General features: G+C 42.1%; 1 protein-coding gene across 2 annotated transcripts in view; it reads left to right on the forward strand.

The window, feature by feature from the left end:
• DDX10 (DEAD-box helicase 10) overlaps positions 1-20,754 on the forward strand; it is a 171,132-nt gene that overhangs the window by 94,537 nt on the left and 55,841 nt on the right. For both annotated transcript variants that reach the window (XM_081860229.1, XM_081860230.1), the window contains exons 14-15: positions 6,362-6,475; positions 9,852-10,013. In XM_081860229.1, the coding sequence (XP_081716355.1) occupies positions 6,362-6,475; positions 9,852-10,013 (276 nt within the window). The remainder of the gene's footprint in view (positions 1-6,361; positions 6,476-9,851; positions 10,014-20,754) is intronic.

Raw genomic sequence — 20,754 nt, forward strand, 5'->3', positions numbered from 1 at the left:
ACAAGGTTTGGACACTACCACTTCTCTTCCCTTGTGCACACAAGACGAAGAGATGAAAAACCTCCATTTTTAATATTCAAACTAACCAGACTTCCTTGATGCATCTGAACTTGGGGAGCTCTGGTTGCTTTACAGTCTAGTTAGTTCAAACAAGCCAGGGTTAAAGTGTGTGTTTTAAATTCTGTCTTGTTCACTGTCTGTATCAAATAGGCACAAACTGCTTATGATGGTTGAGGTCTATCAATGCAGGTCCCTGTCGGTAGTGGACAGTGTGCTGGGGCTGTGCTGCCCACCTGACCTTCCTCTCCCTGAGTTGCTGCTACATACTGGAACATTGAGAGGGTGGAGTAAGATGAACGTGCTGGTAGGAGCACCCAGTTAGTTGTATCTGCTGATGCGTTTGCACAGTGCCAACTTTGCAACCCCCTTGTCTGTCCCATTCAGTTTCCTAGTGTGCAGCAGCGACTCAGCCCCCTATGCCAGAGCTTTCCAAACTGTGTGTTGCGACACATTAAGTGTGTCGGCTGCAGTGTGTAGGTGTGTTGCATGAACGCTGGAAAGGGGTTAGTTTAATCTTTGGTTTGCTAGTAAAACTGAATTAAATGATGCAAGTCTGAAAAGTGCGTCACCAACACGAAAAGTTTGGAAAGCTCTGCTCTGTGCAGATATATTTCCCAGTGCATGCATGGTAATTAGTCCTGGAGACAATGCGTCATCTGCATATATACAAATAATTTATTATTATTATTAACTGCACAGTGCTTTCTTATAGGCTGTGTGCAGCCTTAGCCTGCCCAGTTTCCACTGAGCCTCTCTTAGAAATAGTATCATCTACACAGGCCAGTAGCAGCTCTCTTGGATTTCAGACTAATCTGGAGAGCTATAGATTCCCTGCAGATTAAGAGGACAGGAAGGAACCAATCAAGTTTGAGCCTACCATGGTTTTTTCATGGGTGGGTGGGGGGGGAATTGTCCAAACATTGCCAATGCACTTCTTGCTTTGGCTTTCAGAAAGCTGTTCTTTTAAGAATCACCCACCCTCAGTTTTAAGTAACAAGCATCTCTAAATGCAGGTGAAACAAAACAATGCTGCTCAGCCTTTCCAGGACTAACAAAGCGTCTTGGTGAAACAGAAGATTGTTTTCTGCATAAATATGCTCAGCGTGTATATGTTAACCAAAGTAAATACACTCTTAAGATCCTTCGTGCAGAATTCCCAGGGCAATCAAATCGAAGGCTAACTGCAGAGTTCCCTTTTACCTTATGTGGAAGATTTAGACTGCTTACAAAGCAATTTTATGTCGATTATTTTACCAAATCAGCTAATACGCTGATATATTCTTTGCTTAAAGAGTCCATTAAATGCCACAGTGACAAAGTTAATTGCATAGTTACATGCTATGAAATCTCACAATAAAGCCCTTGACTAAAAGACCTTTTACTGCCAGCTGTACCCAAGGCTGTGTGTACTCTGTGCCAAGGAAACTCAAATTGTGCTGTCATAAATTATGCACATTTGCATCTCGTTACTTCGTCTCTTTATTTAGCGTACTCTATCTTGCTTCCAAGGTTCAGATTTTTAGAGAACCTGGAGTCTGTGGCATAGGCTGGTTTGGTAGAGGAGGAAGTGAAGGCATGTTGATTGGGATACGAAATATATGGGCCCACCAGAAACCCTCTCAATGCATGGACATTGCTTTGCTCATGTTCCTGTCCCATCTTCCTTCCATGACAAAGCTCAAAACTGAAAATCATGGGCAGCATGCTGACAGGGGCTGATGAGAGTTGTAGTCCAGAACACCTGGGGAGCACCAGGTTGGCGATTGCAGCTGCCATCTGCAATCTTTAAAATTAAAACTGAAGCTCTTTAAAATTAGCAACTCTTTGCTTGTTTGGGCTGGAGAAGCTTTGTCTTCTGCAACAACACCCCTGTTTTGCTCTTGCATTTATTTGAGAAATCAAATTCTCTCAGAATCTCCATTTCCAGGTATGCCATTGTACAGCCTCTGGAAGAAGGATAATGAGGAAGTGTGAAGTAGTGTGATTTTTCTGAATTAATGATGTGACACCATTCAGGTGTGCTTTAATACCAGTCTGGCACATACGCAAGCCGAAATGTTAGCAGCTCTGCTTACTTCAATATAACTTAATTCAAAAAGGCATACATTTGCATTTGGGACTGTATAGATAATTATTTCTCCTGCCTGTTGTTTTTCATAATTCACAATTTGCATTTGTCAGCTCCACAGTGTAATAAACTAAAAACCTAGCAGGCCGCCTTTGTCAAACTAATAGCAGTTGTACAGCAATTCAAACTATTCAATTAAACCCTTCTTGGCAATGTCCTCCCATGTATTTCATCCGCATGCCACCATCCATACTCACTTTCATCTAGGTTTCCTGGTTGCATCATGCTTTTTGAAGTTCTCCCCTTATCCTTGGGGGGCATCTGCTCCATGAAACCTTCTCTTGAGATCTACCATCTTACCTACTATGTAAGATTATGTACCTTCTGAACCACAGTGGGGCAGATTGGGGGCCAAGGGTGTGTGGGATATCTATGAGGGCCTAGGGGAGCGGCACTTGCTGGAGTTACCCCTGTTGTCTTCCCCCACTGTGAACCTTCACATCTTCAGGCAAATTCTTCTGCATGCCGTGTGTGTGTATGTATATATCACAGTTCCGCTCATTTTGTGAGTGGAAATGAACTTGTCAGCATTAATTGGCACGATGTATAGCTTGCAGCTTTTCATCTCATCATAGAATGTTGCCCTTTCCTCCATCAAAAGTACTTTCTACAACTTCGAAAGCAAAGGTTTCTGAGTGTTGTGGGGCAGAAAGAAACATTTTGTTAATGTCAGCAAAATAATGTTCTTAGTTCAGCATCAAAGCTCATACCTGCCCTTGGTAAACGCTATTCTTCTTTTAACTGGAGGCACAACTCTTTAAAAAAAGAAAGAAGAAGAAGATGAAACATCAAAACAGCTACTTCATATTTTTTCTCCCAGCCTCTTTTACATCACACGTACTGGAAACACAGACCCTAAATCAGATTTTTCTGCAGTATTACCCCTCACAGAGGCTGTTTTGTGTAGGTGTGGAGCGGATGAAGGAAACATTACCAAGTAAGACATCGGTCCAGCATATCCACTGCCTCACCTGCAGATGTAAAGGAAAAGTAGACCTGTGTGTCGTCAGCATATTGCTGACATTGTACTCCAAAACTCCAGATGACACCACTCTGCAGTTTCATGTAGATGTTAAATAGCATAAGGCAGTGGTTTTCAACTAGTGTGCCATGGCACCCTTGTTGTTGTTGTTGTTTAGTCGTTTCCGACTCTTCGTGACCCCATGGACTAGAGCACGCCAGGCACTTCTGTCTTCCACTACCTCCCGCAATTTAGTCAAACCCATGCTGGTAGCTTCGAGAACACTGTCCAGTCAGCTCATCCTCTGTCGTCCCCTTCTCCTTGTGCCCTCCATCTTTCCCAGCATCAGGGTCTTTTCCAGGGAGTCTTCTCTTCTCATGAGGTGGCCAAAGCATTGGAGCCTCAGCTTCAGGATCTGTCCTTCCAGTGAGCACTCAGGGCTGATTTCCTTAAGAATGGAGAGGTTTGATCTTCTTGCAGTCCATGGGACTCTCAAGAGGGCACCCATGGCACCCTAGGGTGCCTTGAATGATGGATAGGGGTGCCGCAGGCAACTCTCCTGCTCTCCCTTCTCCTGCTCTCCCTTCCTCTGATGTTCTCTGGCATCTCTGCCTCCCAAAGGTTTGCACAGCTGTTTGTTGCAGCAGCCCTGGCTACAAGCTTCCCAGGCAAATGGTGCATCTGGGGCTGGCCAGGGGGTGCTTCCCAGGCCCCTGTGGGGTATTGTGGGAAGGCACCTCTCGGGGGTGGGGGGAGGGCAGCTCAGAGATCAGGGGTGGCAGCCGAAAGGACTCCCAAGGAGAGGGGAGAAACACTCCACAAGGGAGGGGGTTCAAAAAGGGACGAGGAGCTGCCGGCTCTGCAGGCAAGGGGTGACATAACTGGGCTCCTGAGCTTCACAAGGGAACCGTGGACCCAAAAAGGTTGAAAACATTTGGCATAAGGGATAAAATTGAACCCTGAAGGCTCCACATTGAAGGCTGAAAAAGACTCCCCTCTGGGAGTGGCCATCCAAGTAGGACCAGAAGCACAACAAAGTAGTGCCACCAACCCCAAACTCAGAAAGCTGCTCCAGAAGGATACCATGGCTGATGGTATCAAAAGCTGCTGAGTGGTTGAGGAGAATTAACAGGGATATATTTCCCCCATCTCTCTCTTGATGAAGGTCATCATACAGGGTGACCAAAGCAGTTTCTGTGCCAAAACCGAACCTAAACCCCGATTGAAATGGATCTAGAGAATCAGTTTCCTCCAAGAGACCTAGGTCTGGTCCATAACCACCCACCCAAGAACCTTGCCCAAGAAGGGCAGATGAGCAACTGGCCAGTAGTTACTTAAGTTTTTTGAATCCATGGAGGGTTTCTTAAGGAGTGGTTTTACCCCTGCCTCCTTCAAACAGGCAGGAACCACCGCCTCTTGTAAGGAGGTGTTGATCACCTCCCTGGCCCAGCCAGCTGTCGCCTCCCTGCAAGTTTTTTTCAGCCAGGAGGGGCAAGAGTGCAAGTGGTTGTCCTGACCAATCCAAGCACCTTGTCCACATCCTCAGGCCTTACCAACTGAAACTCATCCAACACAGCAGGACTCTGCTAGGATGTAAAGTGCAGTAGATGCTGAAATGTTCCTGGAACAGTTGAAACAAGCCCCTGGTTCCCTGCTCACCTGTTTCTGGAAGGCGGCAGAGTCTCTTCCAAAATGTTCAAAACGGAATCAATATTGCCATTGCTGGAGACCTGGATGAAATCTGAATCACTTTTAAGCCCTCCCTGTCGAATTGCCTCCAGCTGCCTGTTTTCCTAATGTTAGAGGTAGTTATTGAAAGTGGCAGGTTAAAAATTGGATTCCAGAGGGCAAGATATGATTGACTATGTAATTTTCATTAAAGCCCACAAGGAAATGTATATTCATGCCTTCATTTCTCTTTGCCCCTTATTCTGGATGGAAATCATTGTGGAGAGCACACTTAACGATATCCATTTCTTGCTTACTAAGATGGAAGCAATAGAACAGGAAATAAGGAACAATTTTCTCTCCTTGTTTAATTTCATTGCTCTTGGCCTGGGGGCATGCTATGCATCTATTTCAAAGGATTCCAGCAAAAAGGGCTTGGCATGCAAGATACCTGAGCTAAGTTTGTTTGGTACCTTGTAGTGCTAAATTCTTCTTCGTCTTTCATCTTCTCAGTTTTACTTTGAATATTATGTATTATGTTTGTAAGAAACTTTAAAAGAGTGGACACTTTCCAGGCCATACAGGTGTCCCATATCACAAACTTTTCTTCACATTTCAGTAGTGGAGCTGCTACTTGAACGTGGAGGCAGTTTTTCACTTCCTCTGTAGTGTCTTAGAGGGGTTTGTTTGGCAACAGAGGGCTGCTTGACAAAGTAATAAAATTTTACTCTGAAGGTGATTCAGATGTCTGCACGTCAACACCTTTGGAAGCTGTGTCCAGTTGTGAAATCCCAAACCCAAACATATACCGTATTTTTTGCTCTATAAGACTCACTTTTTCCCTCCTAAAAAGTAAGGGAAAATGTGTGTGCGTCTTATGGAGTGAATGCAGGCTGCGCACCTATCCCAGAAGCCAGAACAGCAAGAGGGATTGCTGCTTTCACTGCGCAGCTATCCCTCTTGCTGTTCTGGCTTCTGAGATTCAGAATATTTTTTTTCTTGTTTTCCTCCTCCAAAAACTAGGTGCGTCTTGTGGTCTGGTGCGTCTTATAGAGCGAAAAATACGGTAAGTCGTGGCAATCAATTCTTGGTTTACGTATTAATTCTTTTATGCTTCTGAAGATATATTCAGAATTCCTTTTCCCCTACAAGGTTCACTAAAGGCTGAGCCTGAGCGTCTTCTGAAAGCAGTGTAGCTTCTTGTTTTATGGGTTGGGCATCAGCTGGTGGGAATAAATTTAGACTTATTTTTGCTGCAGTTTTTAAATGTATTTGTGGGAGGGGAGCTATTGGTTTGTGTTTGTTTTTGTCTTATTATGCATTTTGTGTTCTCAACTTGTATTTTTATGTTGTGAACCACTGTGATCTTTGGATGAAGGGTGGTATAAAAATTTGATAAATTTTAATACAACAACACCACATGTGCTCTTTGTAGCACAGATGTGCCTTTTGGTTGATGGCAGTGGAGTATTTTCATCCTTGTCCTGGAATCCCTCTTTGCTAAAAGTTAACCATGCTGTCTGTCTTCTGCTCTTCTTTTATAGAGTACATCGAATTCAAAGCCGAAGAAGAAAATAACTAAAACAAAAGAAGCTAAAAAAGTATTGAAGAGAAAATTTAAAGTAAACACAAAAATTGTGTTTACTGAAGATGGAGAGGTAAGATCTAAGAAAACTGGCTGGCTTATACTAAGAAGTGTGTGTGTGTGTGTGTGTGTGTGTGTGTGTGTGTGTTGGTGTTGGGCCTAGAACACAAGCTTTCAAATTTTCAAATTTTGGCACACACTTCTCACATTGTGGTGTGCCAAAAAATTATGAAGTGGCTTTGGAATACCGAGACCTTGCAAAGGATTTTTGTCATATTCAGTTGATACTGTCCTGGCCGATTAGAATTCCACCAGTACTCCCTGCACACTGTAGAGAAGATAGATAATGGTTGTCAGGCTCTTTTTCAGATATATTTGTCATTAGTGATCTTGTTGAACACCCCCAAAGAAGTTCCCAAGAGGAACCCCAGAGTTCATCACGGTTTTGAAAACTACCAGTTAAGCAAAAAATATCCATTGTTCTTCATAAGCCTGAGCACCACTGTGTTTTCACTGAAAATATAAAAATTATCTCCTAGTCTTCATTATCAGGCACTTAGCTGTGTGATTTGCAAAATGCTAATTACCAGGAATGTGCTTTTCGGGGGTCTGCAAAACCACAATAAAACTAAGAGGAAGAAATACTGGTGGCCTTTTCCATAGCAGATGGTGACAGTTGTCAGTTTCAATTCCTTCTGCAATCTAATGTGACTGTACAGTAGCATGCAGGGTGGAAGAAAAGAGGAAGTGTTGCTAGGTTGCAGGTAGGTGTTGCTGAATTTGCACATGCTCTTTACCAGTGAAATACTGGTTATTCACAGTATGGTTTGGAACAGAGGCCCACCTCTCCCTTCCTGCATGCAACAGCTTTTGACCCCCTTCTATAGTCTCAAGGGCACAGTAGGCCAAATGCAGTCTTTGAGACTACACTGACCGATGGTTATCACTGTGGCCATGTTTGTGGTACTAAATTTCTATGGAAATGCATCACAAGCAGATTACAATGGCCCATGATTTCTTGCCTGAAAACGAAGCATTTAGTTTGGCTGCACAGAAGGCTACGACAAACGCTCTGATTAAGCCGAAGTCGTAATGCTTTGCTTCTTAAAATAAATACAGCGCATTGCTGTTTCAAAGGCTAATTTGAAACTGCAGACGATGGATAAGTGAGTATAGTAGCTTGATAAAAAGTTGCCATGGTTTTTTCCTTCTTTTTAGGAAGCCCTATAATGTGTTTCTGTGGCAGCCATGGATGCTGAACTGTCAGTTTCTATAATTAGGTCGATGTATTAAGAGTGGTTTTTATGAATTTGTGTGATTTGTGTGAATTTGTGAGGAATGATTGTGTTGGATGTGGCGCTGCGTTCAGAATGTGAAGTAGCAATATGGGCTTTGGTGATATATTCTGAGCTGATCTCAGAGGGAGAGAAATATGAAAACAAGACTTTAAAGACACAAGGGTAGCCTTTTCCGAAGCCTCTGCATTTGACAATATCAGTTTGTATAATACTTGTATAACTCAACACATACTTTAGACAACACATACTATATGCAGCACCTAGTTGTTGTAGGTGCTTAGGAAGTACAGTATGAGAAATTTTTTTTTTTTAATAATAATATTTATTAATTTTATAAAACAAAAATCAACATAGATAACAACATAATCTTTCTCATTAGCCACTTTTCATTCACATCTTTGGACTTCCTCACATCTCTTGTTCCTGCTTTCTAAATACATAGATTTTTCTAGCAAATTATTCACTTAATTCAGTTTATATCATGTAATTATCCAATATTGTATCTCAAATCTTAGAATTTAATTCACTCTAATTCTAGCATATTGTTCATCCAAAATTTGTCTTTTCTTTCAATCACATTTAGATTTATATTCTTTGTTACTAATTTGTTGGAGCCATCTTATTCTGGATCTTACATCTTTCTTAACATTCATACAGTTTACAGTATTTTTGTAGATAGTCCTTAAATTTCTTCCAATCCTCCTCCACTGCTTCTTCTCCCAGGTCTCGGATTCTGCCAGTCATCTCTGCCAATTCCATACAGTCCATCAGTTGTATCTGCCATTCTTCCAATGTGGGCAAATCTTGAGTTTTCCAGCTTTTAGCGATGAGTATCCTTGCTGCTGTTGTGGCATACATAAAAAAGGTTCGGTCCTTCTTTTGCACACTCTGGTCAACAATGCCCAAAAGGAAGGCCTCCGGTTTCTTAAGGAAGGTATACTTAAATACCTTTTTCAGCTCATTATATATCATTTCCCAGAAAGCCTTCACTCTAGGACAAGACCACCAGAGGTGAAAGAATGTTCCTTCAGCTTCTTTACACTTCCAACATTTATTGTCAGGCAAATGGTATATCTTTGCAAGCTTGACTGGGGTCATGTACCACCTGTATATCATTTTCATAATATTTTCCTTCAAAGCATTACATGCGGTAAATCTCAGACCTGTAGTCCATAACTTTTCCCAGTCAGCAAACATGATATTGTGCCCTATGTCCTGTGCCCATTTTATCATACAGTATGAGAAATCTTATGTCCATGTGTGCATTTCTGCCTGCCAGCTCAGTGCATGCTGCATTGCAGATCCTGCACTGAGGAGAGGGCTGGACTAGCTGATTTTCAATGACTCTTCCAGGTCTATAATCCTGTCGTTCCAATGTGCCTGAGACCTTGCATTCACCATTGCACATCCATTGGTTCTTCCTTCCCCTCTCTCTCTCCATGCAGCAGACCTTGAGACTTTTGATTCTCCAAACACACTCCCCATTTCCCAATAATTCCAAGAAGCTCATCATCCTGCTGTGCTGCTTTGCCATCCTTCCACGCTGCAAAATCCTTTTATTTGGATCCCAAACGCCTTGCTGCTACCCTCTACCTTTCTTATCACTTAATTTCAAATGTTAGCTTAGGGTGCTTGCTTTTCCTTCAAGCAGCTCTTATTGGTTCTGTGTAAGATTTTGAGTTACCCAGTTGTTGCTTTCAAATAAAACATTGTGACAACTAATTATTTGCAATTAAATGTTCAATTACATTGAATTGAATTTACCAGTGGGACCCGCAACAAACTTGCAGTATGGTGTGCTCCTGTGCATTGTTATCATTGGGCAGACATACTCTGTTCCACTGCCCCAACTATCTAGGGTTTTTTTGGGGGGGGGCATTTGGTCATTATTCTGTGGCCATTGAGACACTCAGTGCTCACAGGGCTATTTTCAGGGCCCCCCAGGTTAGATTTCCTTTTTTTTTTTTTTTGTACTTCTGCAGACCTTGAGGTTACTCCAGCTCTGTTGACACCTCTCTTGCTGTGTTGTGGCTGTTCCTGTTTTGGCTACATAAGTGACAGCACTTCAAGTCATGTACTTCAAGTCTGATTCAACTCTTGAATCAGAATTAGAATGTAGGGTGATGCATTCATTGTTCTTTTTAAATCCAGCTAATTCAGCAGTGGCCACCCGCACAAAAATCTGTTCACGACGAAGCAGAAGATGACGACGACAGTGGTGGAATCAGTCTCAACAAAGCAAAAGAGAGGCTGCAGGAAGAGGACAAATTTGACAAAGAAGAATATAGGAAGAAGATTAAAGAAAAACACAGGGTAAGTTGATTTCCCTCCATTTGTCAGAATATTGGAGACAAAATGCTGTGAAATGCTGACATGTGTACCCTGGGGGAATGAAGGATTTTGCATAACATTTATCCATACCAAAACATTTGGAATTTTTAAAGCATTTTATAGAGTCTGGATGATGTTTCCCTGTTCTTCTCCACTGTATGAACTGGGGAGATGAGGCAGTAGAAGTGGACAACATGACTGCCTTTCACGTCACCATTGCTATTCCCTGGGGACAGGCAACTGTGGTTGACAAGTGACTGTGTTGGCCTGCCGCTCCCATGTGACCTTCTAGCTTCAATTATTACAAGTGACATGGAAGCCAATATGCAACCCAACCACACTGGTTAGTTGCCTAACAGACCCTTACTCTATTTCAGAAATGAGGAAACTGTGTCCCCTCCAGTTGTCATTGAGCTACAACTCCCATATCCATACTGGCTGAAGCTGAGGAGGGTTGTAGTCCAACAAATTCTAGAGAGCCAAAGTTTCCTCGTTCCGTATTGTGACAGTGTTAAATTTTGGTTTCTTGATGCTCATAGGCAGAAAGCAGGGCAATGTTTGAAGGGTCATTATAGCAGAGGACATGATATTGTAAACCACCAAGAAGAGACCACTAGAGAGTCCTGTATCAATGAGGCCTTCGGCATAATACATTTTATTTAAATGCCTACATTTTTCATAGATGTGATTGAAACTCTAATGAATTATTCAGGAAGTGTCATAGCTATAATGTGATTGATTTCAGCTATAATGTAAAGCTTTAATGTCGGTACTTTAAACTCCCTTTTTGGCATTAAAAAAAAAGTAAATTGTAGGCCATAAAAATGCAAAGATTGTTTCTGGGCCATTTATTTGTCATAAACCAGAGCTGAAAGTTTGTGAACTTGACAGCAGAGAATAGTTACAAAGGTTACTCTGTCTCTATAATGCTCATTGATCATTCTCCTCATTATTGTTATTTATAGCATTTCTGTTGATAGGGCCTAAAAATCTATAACAGGTCAGAGCCCTGTTCTAGATAGATACAAGAAGAAATAATCCATGTTTCAAAGAATCTAAGGAACTATTAAAAGTTTACTGTAAGGTTCCTGATAAGGAGAGGCTGAAGAGATGGTAGCAGAATGTTTTATTATTTGGCAGGGGGTGGAAATAGCATGCCTACTTTTGTCTTCTGTAATTAGCCAGGAACATCAGCTGTAATTTAACATTGCATGTTGGTGTTGTGCATGTGGGGCTTAATACTAATACAGTATATCATCTTTTTTTTTTTTCTCAAGCTAGCCCCAGACTCCAAGCTCTTGAACTGCAGAGCTAACAGTGTTCTGGCTCTCATCCTTTTTGATTCCTACTTCCTATGTGCAGTCTCTGGGCAGCCCCACATACGGATTTTCACCTGCACGGAAGGGGTTTCTGAACGCTCTAGAACTGGGATGGAGAACCTGAGACCCTCAGTCTGCTTTTATGTGCCCCACAGCAGCATCTGGGTCTGCAGAGTCTCTCTAGACGGCTGTTCTGGAAAATGCTTCCTGTGGTGTGTGCATGTGTGTGAAGGCTGGGGAACAGAGAGAGTGTTAAGCAATCCTGTAAGCCCCTCCCACTTACAGCTCTTGGTTGGGTTTGGCTCTGTCCACCAACAGTAGCAGACCATGATAGACTTTTCTTGTGGGTCATCAGTCCATCCTAAGGGGGTGAGGGGAAGGTTCACCACTCCTGTTCTAGAGCTGTAGTCCAGAAATTGCTGCTCACCCCATTCCTTCTGGTGAGACGACTCCTTGGGTATATTCTTCAAACCACCATGTTGCAAACAGCAAGTGGAGCCATCTCTGTAGAAAAATTCTGTTTCCATAATCTTCCATCATTTCCTTCTCCTTCTCCTTAAGGTCTCATCCACTCATGGAACATTCCTAGTTTTTATTTTCCTTGCTTTCTCATTTATTTTACTCACATCTTTCTGCTCACCTCTGCTCCCTAAGTAGCCATGGGCCAGTGCACATTCTGTGTTGGGATCCTTGTTGACTGTAGTTTTATCATATCAGGAGCCAGGCTCCTCCTTGCACTCTCTCCCAAAAATGGATTTACCCTCTCCTTTATAGAAATGTATGATGAGATCACCTCATTTTATGTTCCTTTCCCCCTCTGCCCCTGTAGAGGCAGTTAGTAATGTGGGGTGGTAGTAGGAAAACTGAGAATGGGATGGTGGCCTATCTCCATAATTATACATTAGGGGAACAGGAGGAGAATTTGACATGAAGTTGCCATTCTTGGCAGCAACCTCATGTATTGCTGTCTAGAATCCTGGTAATCTCTGCTGGCAGAGATTATGTGCCCTTTATAGGTGAACAATATCTCCCAGCATCTCTGACCATTGACTGTATCATTGGAGTTGATGGGAGTTGAAGTCCAGGCACATCTAAAGGATACCATTTTGGCTGCCTCTGCTGTTGGGTCTTGGTCTTTCCCCCTCATGTCTTTCCCCCTTTACCTGCAGACTAATTGGGTAGGGGCTTATGACACATTTCGCTGGGACTTAGTGATCACTTTCTCAGAAACAAGTTCCTTGGACTTTTGTGAGACTCCCAGCTACATATGTAAGATTTAATAATGAATCACAAAATTGCTTAGCAGAATTGTCAGATGGGAACATGAAAATGCAGCCCACAAGTTCTCCAGAAGGAATACTTCTGCATCTCTTTGAAACAGAAGTAAATTGTCTGATCTGTATGTAAAAGCTGCAATTATACAGGAATCCTCAAATGCAGTATAAAAATTGCAGTCGTATTCTAAATCAAGAGTCACTTAGATTCTTTTGTCAATACTCCTGCTAATACTATTTCATTACCGTTTCAAGTTCCTTTCATTTCATGAAGGATAATGAAGTCCATTGTATAAAAATAAATACCCTTTGAATCCAATAATAAGGGTGCTAATAAATTTGTTTTTTAAAAAAATGCTTTTCATTGTGAAGAATGTACTATAAAACCATTCTTCCAATGTAACTATTAGCTGATTTTTTTAAAAAAATAAATGTCAGATTAATGTGGGTTGTTCACTTACACATTTTTAAAAGTCTGAAGGAGTTACTGATAAAGTATTTTGTAACTTGGCAATAAAAGTACAAAAACCTAATTTTCAGAGTTCATGAATTTGTCAGTGAACTGGTTCACTGATTTATAATACTGCAATCATTCACCTCACACTTCTTCATTACCTCTTATCCTTGGAATTTAATTGCTTTACTTGCATTTTCAATTTTTTTTATTAATTTGGGGTTTGTATTTTAATGAATTATATTGTTCTCGGATTCCCCATGCTTGGAAAACTTCATAATTGGCCCATTTCCCATACCACAGCTGCATGCATAAAGCTATGATAATCCGAGCAAACTAATACTTGACATACCAAAGTGATAGAAATTAAGAGAAAGTTACACTGTGTAGGAGACATTCAAGTGTGTGCAATAGAAATCCTTCAAAATTGTCCCTAAATAGTAGATGTTAAACAGAAAGGAGTCAAATACTGAATTTCCTGGTTTTATACCTGCTGTGGGTTAAACCACAGAGCCTAGGACTTGCCGATCAGAAGGTTGGCGGTTCGAATCCCCATGACGGGGTGAGCTCCCACTGCTCGGTCCCTGCTCCTGCCAACCTAGCAGTTCGAAAGCACGTCAAAGTGCCTCCGTCGGGAAGGTAAACGGCGTCTCCGTGCGCTGTTCTGGTTTGCCAGAAGCGGCTTAGTCATACTGGCCACATGACCCGGGAGCTGTACGCCGGCTCCCTCGGCCAATACAGCGAGATGAGCGCCGCAACCCCAGAGTCGGTCACGACGGGACCTAATAGTCAGGGGTCCCTTTATCCTTTATATAAAGTTGGGGGAAAACAAGCAGCTCTTTTACCAAGCTCTGAAGAGAAGGAAAATGGAACTTGTATGCAAATCTGATGTCTCAAATTACTTAACCTTGAAAGAAGAGTTAATAGATTTGACTTAGGTACTTAAAATTATGAAGAGCATAATAAAACGCAGATCGATCTTGCTTTCCGTACTTTCACAGCATTCAAACAAGAGGGAGCTGAAAGTTAATGGCAAATGCCTTGTATCAAAAGGGAAGGATGGAACTATTTTACCCAGCAAGACACTGTCTGCAATGGGGGGTGGTTGACTTTTTAATATTATGCAGTTGTGAGTTTACAACACCCTTACCAGGCTTCCAAACAACAGGAATGGTTTTTAAAAGATTAGCGGTATATATGATACCTTTCTAAGTGCCCAGAGTACTTCGCACACATCTCATTAATCCTTACAACAACCTTGCGAAGTAGGTCAGTATTAATTCCCCATTATTGCAGATGGGGAGTGAGGGCAGAGGCTGCAATTTGATGGCAGAGTTGCTTTGTGGTTCTAACGCAGGTTTCTAATGCAGGTAATATGCATTTATAGTACCATTCTGATCCCACCCTGATGTTGGTGGATCCCCTGAAGACAGAAATGTTCCTCATTTAAAATAGGTAAAGGTATAGTTAAACTGGGGGAATTGAGATTTTTCCTTCTGAATCATTGGAAGTTTTTCTATAGAAGTTACTCATTAGAATTGCTTTGCCAACCACTTGCTTCTAAATTACTCCCTTAGAACTTAAAATGGTCCAGTAGTTTGGTGGATTTTTCTCTTGGTCTCCTTCAAGTATTTGACTGATTTGGATATAAATTCAAAATGGGATTAATTAAAAACAAACACTTTTACTCAACAAGAACTTGCAAAAACCACTGTTTTGGAAGACCTGTCTTTAAACAGCATGTAGCATATAGAGTGATAATGTACAGCTGCATTCTCCTTCCTGAGATCTTCCAGACATTTTGGACTATGACTCCTATCACCCTTAGCCAGGATGGCCAATAGTCACAGGTGAGTTCTGGTCCAAAAAATCTGGAGGACATGAGGTTGTGGGTGGCTGGCATGCAGTGATGCAAGGATATATATTTGGCTGAAAAATGCTGCCGTTCTAGGCAGCAGTCCTACATGCACTTACTTTGGAGTAGTAGGCCCCATTAGACATAGCTGAACTTAATTCTTCTGAGTAAGTTGGCCCAAAAACAGGTGTAGCTCTTGCATACTAATGGGTGCAAAATACTCAGAGCAGAACTTTCGCGCTGTTGTTCATTACTGCAGTAAATAGAATAACTTCCTTCAAATCTGTCAAGATGTCTCCCCCCCCCCAAACAATGCAGGAGCAGCTGTAATTTTCATCTCCTCATGCACATATTCATAATCTGTAATACTTTTCACCCACTTACTCTGGGTATTTCTTCCTCTGTCGTCTTAAGGTGTCTCCCCCCCCCCCCTCCGCTTTTGACAGTGCCCCAAATGTGACACCTTGGCAGGCATATTAAAATACTTAGGAAGTACAGTATGTCTTCAAAGTATTGACTGTCAAGAGTCTGGAGGTTTATCTGAATCCCACTTGCCTGTAGAGTTTTGACATTATGATAAATGTCCCAACCTACAGCAGCCTTTCAGTGAATAAATCTAATACTCTTTATTTAGGAGGAGACTTTGGCCTTTTCTCCCCGTCCCCTTATGACAAGAAAATTAGACACATTTTAAAAGTAATACTGTTCCCCCACACGAACATACCTTATTTCACACAGAGATTTTTAAGATTCTCCCCTCCCTCTTTTTAATGGAAAGCTAAGGTTGAGAAATCTGTAGGCTGCCTAATTTGCAGGTACGGTCTGACAAATATCCCCAGGCAAACAGTAAGGTCATGTATTAATTATGATTAGAAAATTACATTTCCCCTCTCTTCAAATAGTGAAAATTTACTATGTGCATACAGGAGAACATTTATTTTTTGAAAAATTCAGTGGATGGGTAATTATTTTTGCAGCGCAAACATCCACCAATTTGCCCTTAGGCTACAACGTCTACATATAATGGAAAAGGTTCTGCAAGTCATTCCTCATGTGAGTTGATACAGAGCTAGTTATGTAATGTGTGAAAGTCACTCTGGAGAATGCTGCAGCCGAAATACTCAGCCAATTCAGTGCAGAATGTTACTCTGAGAACGAAAGGTGGACCTGGAAGCAGTAGCTTGTTCCCTGTAGTACCTCTATAATCCCCACGCCTTGCAATTCCAATGCCTGCTAGTTTGGATTTGTGGAACTCATTCTTAGGCAAAATGCTATGCCATTCTGATCATGGAATCAGCACCTGTGTCTGTATATATAAAGCTTAAACTTTGGGATCCAAGGCTGGATTCTAGCCTATCCAACTGCACTGGTTACCAACTAGTTTCTGGACCCAATTCAAAGTGCTGGTTTTGACCTATAAAGCCTTAAAACATCTCAGGACTGCAATACCTAAAGGACCACCTCTTTCCATATGAACCTACCAGGACCCTGAGAACTTGCTTCAGGATAAGAACAGAAATCGGGCTCTGGCGGCGTGGCGGCAGCAGGAGGCTAAAGCTAAAGTGGTGCTTCAGGTTAAGAACAGTTTCAGGTTAAGAACGGACCTCCGGAACGAATTAAGTACTTAACCTGAGGTACCACTGTATACCTTTAGGCCCCAGGCAAAAATGTTCCTCTTTAACAACCCCTTTGGCTGATTGTCATTCAATGCTCTTTTAAAATGTGTCCTTTTTGGGGGGGGGGGTTATTCTGTTGTTTCTATTTTTATTTTGATTATGTATTCTGTTTTTTATATTGTGATTTTATCCTGTGATAACATGCTATGGCTACCGACCTGTTCATGCCCATCAGGATATTGGAGTACCTTACAGTTAGCTGCTGCTTTGAATCTTTCCTCAAAACCGACCTTCATTTGGCACTGCCACAATTTCACCTATGTCGCACTGATGCTGCTTCACATTTGTCTTGCTGGTCTTACTTGGCTCCCGGCCAGAAATTTCACAGTCTTCTGCCATATTCATGTTCTGTTAAGTACCTAGCTAACATTTTAGCTGTAGAGAAATATCTAGTTTAGCTGTAGAGAAATATCTAATTCAGCTGTTCGGCTGGGCTTCCCTGATTTTGAGCTGAGTGGTTTCTTCTTAACGGTCATAGGAACGAAGCAACTTCTTGGTGGCTAATTAGTTGTCATCAGTTGTGAAGACATCAGTCTGATTACAGCCTTTAAAAGCAAAATATAATACCTGGCAAAAAAAAAAAAAGAGCATTGTGGGTTTAGAAGCCACCTCCTTTCTTCTGCTGTTTGGCCAGGTGGTGCAATGTGCCATGTGTTGTGTGCTCATTGAAAGCCCAGAATGAATGCAAGTGTGAACATGGAAGAAGTGATCCGTGGGGAGGCCCCTCACGGGAAAGAGTTGATGCCCCAAGCGAGGGGGGATCAGTAGTTCCTGGTTCCCCAGAAAGACAGGAGAGGGGGGGGGGCTCCATTATGCACACAGTCTATTGAGGGTTACGGACTTACAATGGGGACAGGTGTGGAAATGAAAACAGGCAGAGCTTGTGGTGAATAAAGGGTAAGTTGTGAATGAGGTAAAAAAGAGCTTTCAAGAATGAGCAGAAGTGGCAGAGATTACCCATCACACCAATCCATTTTACTGAGAGGACATTTCATTAGCTGCAATATAATGGAGGGGGGAAATATAATTTGGGTTACTTTTTGGAAATCGTGAAACATAACAAGATTTTAGTAACCAACCAAAAACGTGGTGTTTAAAAAATTTACTGTTTGCATTTTGACATTGTTACATATTTGCAACGTGCATGCAATGCCCCCCAAAATGAATTACCTTACAGGGACTTTGTTGTTGTTGCTTTTTTCCATTAGAGATGTGTAACACATATGAAAAGCAGAACTGCATATTAGAGGACATTAGCATGCCTGGCAGTGTTTCAGAATAAAACACAGTGCTTCCCTTTAAAGCACAATAGCTCTATTTTTCAAGCGTACAAGTCATTTGATTTTAATCACCAATTCTTTCCATGTAAATGGCTTATGGTGAAGCAAAAGCAAATGATACAATCTCATATTCTTAATGTGAAATATGGACATGCAGCCTTCCAGAAAGCACTGCCTCTTGAATAAGTTATGACGGTTTAGCAAAATCTGAAAATCTGAGTGATATCGAGCATTGTGAAAGCCTGCAGATAAAAGCCCAGTCGTAAAATAAGAGCTACCCATTGAAGCAAAAATAGTATGATTATGATTTGTGTGTTTCTTCATTGTTTCTCCCCCATTTTTGTTTCTGGCACAGCACAGCTCTGATTTCCACTTAGAAGCTTCTGCTTAACTTCCATCACACAAATTGCAGTTTCAGTTGCTTGGAGTCCAATCTTGCCGAGGCGGATTCATGGGTGCTCCCTTGAATAAGGAAGCTAAATAAAAGAAAGCCATGCTATTTTCTGTTTCGGAGCGTTACTCATTCTTTACCTTTTGTCCCACAAATTACATCCGTCTCACACGAATAGGGACCTGGTGCCAGTGCCTGTCCTTGCATAAACCTTTCCTCTGAAATTCCACTTGCTGTAAGTCTATTCAAAAAGCCTTCTACTCCCTTACAAGCTGGCACATAACCAGATTTCTATTAAGCCTGCATCATCCTTTTGTGTCTCCCAATCTTTCCCTCCTATAAATTATTCCATATATTATGTTGCCATCTGTCCTCCTATCTAATACATTGCCCTGGTTCTGCATGTGTTGCTACCACTCTTCCATGAAATGTGATTCCATCTGCCTGCCCCCCCCCCACTCCCTTTCCCCACCAACCATCTTCTCTGGCTAGTATTGCATCTTGATGGATAAAATCTACAAGAGGCTCCTGCTTTGTAACTTCCACGCAATTCATTGGGATTTGTACCTGCTTCCCTTGGAAGCCCTATTAAAACGAAGTGAGCTTGCAGAGGAGCAATGCCTGGTGACTTGCACCCTGCCATTTCCATATGACTCAATTATACTTGGTTGACATGAAATGGGAGACAAATGAGTGTCGCCAAAATAGCAAAGGGTAACAAAATAACCTGGTGCCTAGAGGAATCTTTCCTCTGTTGAATTTTTCATGTTGTCCTCTTTCAAATCTGTTTTCAGCTTGTTCTGGTTTGTCAGCTGTCTGAGCTTTTCTTCTTCTTCTTCCTCCTCCTTCTCCTCCTCCCCCCCCCTCCATTCCTCCCAGGTCACTGTTAATGTAGCTTGACTCCCCCCCCAACTCCTTTTTCAAAGGTAGCACTTGAAAAGAGAGCAGGTGGTTTTTCAGAGAAATGGGCAAGTGACACAGGTTGACAAGCTACAGCAAAGCAGGTCACGACAAAGTAGTTTGGAAATTGGATTGCAGGAGGTAGAAAATTGAGTCCTGCCTTAGAGGGGCCAGGATCTTGCACGAAATGCACCAGAATTGAACAAGTCACAGTTGGGTTGTTGGGGCAGTAAGACATGACCTACATCATGGGAACACATTGGTGGAGAGGCAGGGAGGAGTGAGTGGGTTTGCCATTCATTCTCGGTTTGTTTCATCCTCTTGCTGTGTTATCAAAACAATCACGATCTTCTTAGAATAACTTAGACAAATTGGGTTGTGGGTGTCCCAGGCGGTGATCGCTTATGCGTGTGCATGGATGTGTCCATATACATTGTTGTTGTTTAGTCGTTTAGTCGTGTCTGACTCTTCGTGACCCCATGGACCAGAGCATGCCAGTCACTCCTGTCTTCCACTGCCTCCTGCAGTTTAGTCAAACACATGCTGGTAGCTTTGAGAACACTGTCTAACCATCTCGTCCTCTGTCGTCCCCTTCTCCTTGTGCCCTCAATCTTTCCAAACATCAGGGTCTTTTCCAGAGAGTCTTCTCTTCTTATGAGGTGGCCAGGGAGTCTTCTCTTCTTATGAGCCTCAGCTTCAGGATCTGTTTTTCCAGTGAGCACTCAGGGCTTATTTCCTTAAGAATGGAGAGGTTTGATCTTCTTGCAATCCATGGGACTCTCAAGAGTCTCCTCCAGCACAATTCAAAAGCATCAATTCTTCGGCGATCAGCCTTCTTTATGGTCCAGCTCTTACTTCCATACATCACTACTGGGAAAACCATAGCTTTAACTATACGGTCCATATACATGAGACATGTATAATGTCTCATGTTCATTGCACAGCCACAGAAGAGGGGGCTTTGCAGTTACCTTATTGAGTTCCACAGCGTTATCTCTGGCTCACAATAGGCAGCATTTTGCAGACCAAGGATGGGGAACCTATGGTTCTGCAGCTGCTCTCAACTCAGTCCAGTGGCCTTGCTGGCAGAGGTTGATAGGAATTGTAGTTCGGCAACACCTAGAGGGCCAAAGGTTCTCCACACTTGCTGTAGATCAAGGATAGGGAACCTATGGCCCTCCATATGTTGTTGGATCATGGCTCCTGTCAACTCTGATCATTGGGCACTCTGGATGGGAGTTGATGGGAGTTGGAGTCCAGCAATATTTGCACGGTTACAAGTTGTGACAACTTTGCTCTTTTCAGAGGACAAATCTACGCCTGATTTCTATGTAGCGGAAACTAAGTCCGGCAGTTAAGTTTTGCACCTTAGTTTCCCTTCAACGAATGCCATGTCTGGGGTGGATGAGAATTTAGTGTTCAAGGATGAATCTTCGGGCATATAGCATATACATTTTCCTTTACTTAACTTAAAAGTAACTTGAGCATTACAAAAAAGAAGATAAATAAGGTCAATAACATAAAAACCTTATAAAATGCTAGTATTGTTGTCGTTTAGTCGTTTAGTCGTGTCT

This window comes from Podarcis erhardii (assembly GCF_964252035.2).
Source record: "Podarcis erhardii genome assembly, chromosome: 4".
Classification (NCBI taxonomy): Eukaryota; Metazoa; Chordata; class Lepidosauria; order Squamata; family Lacertidae; genus Podarcis; species Podarcis erhardii.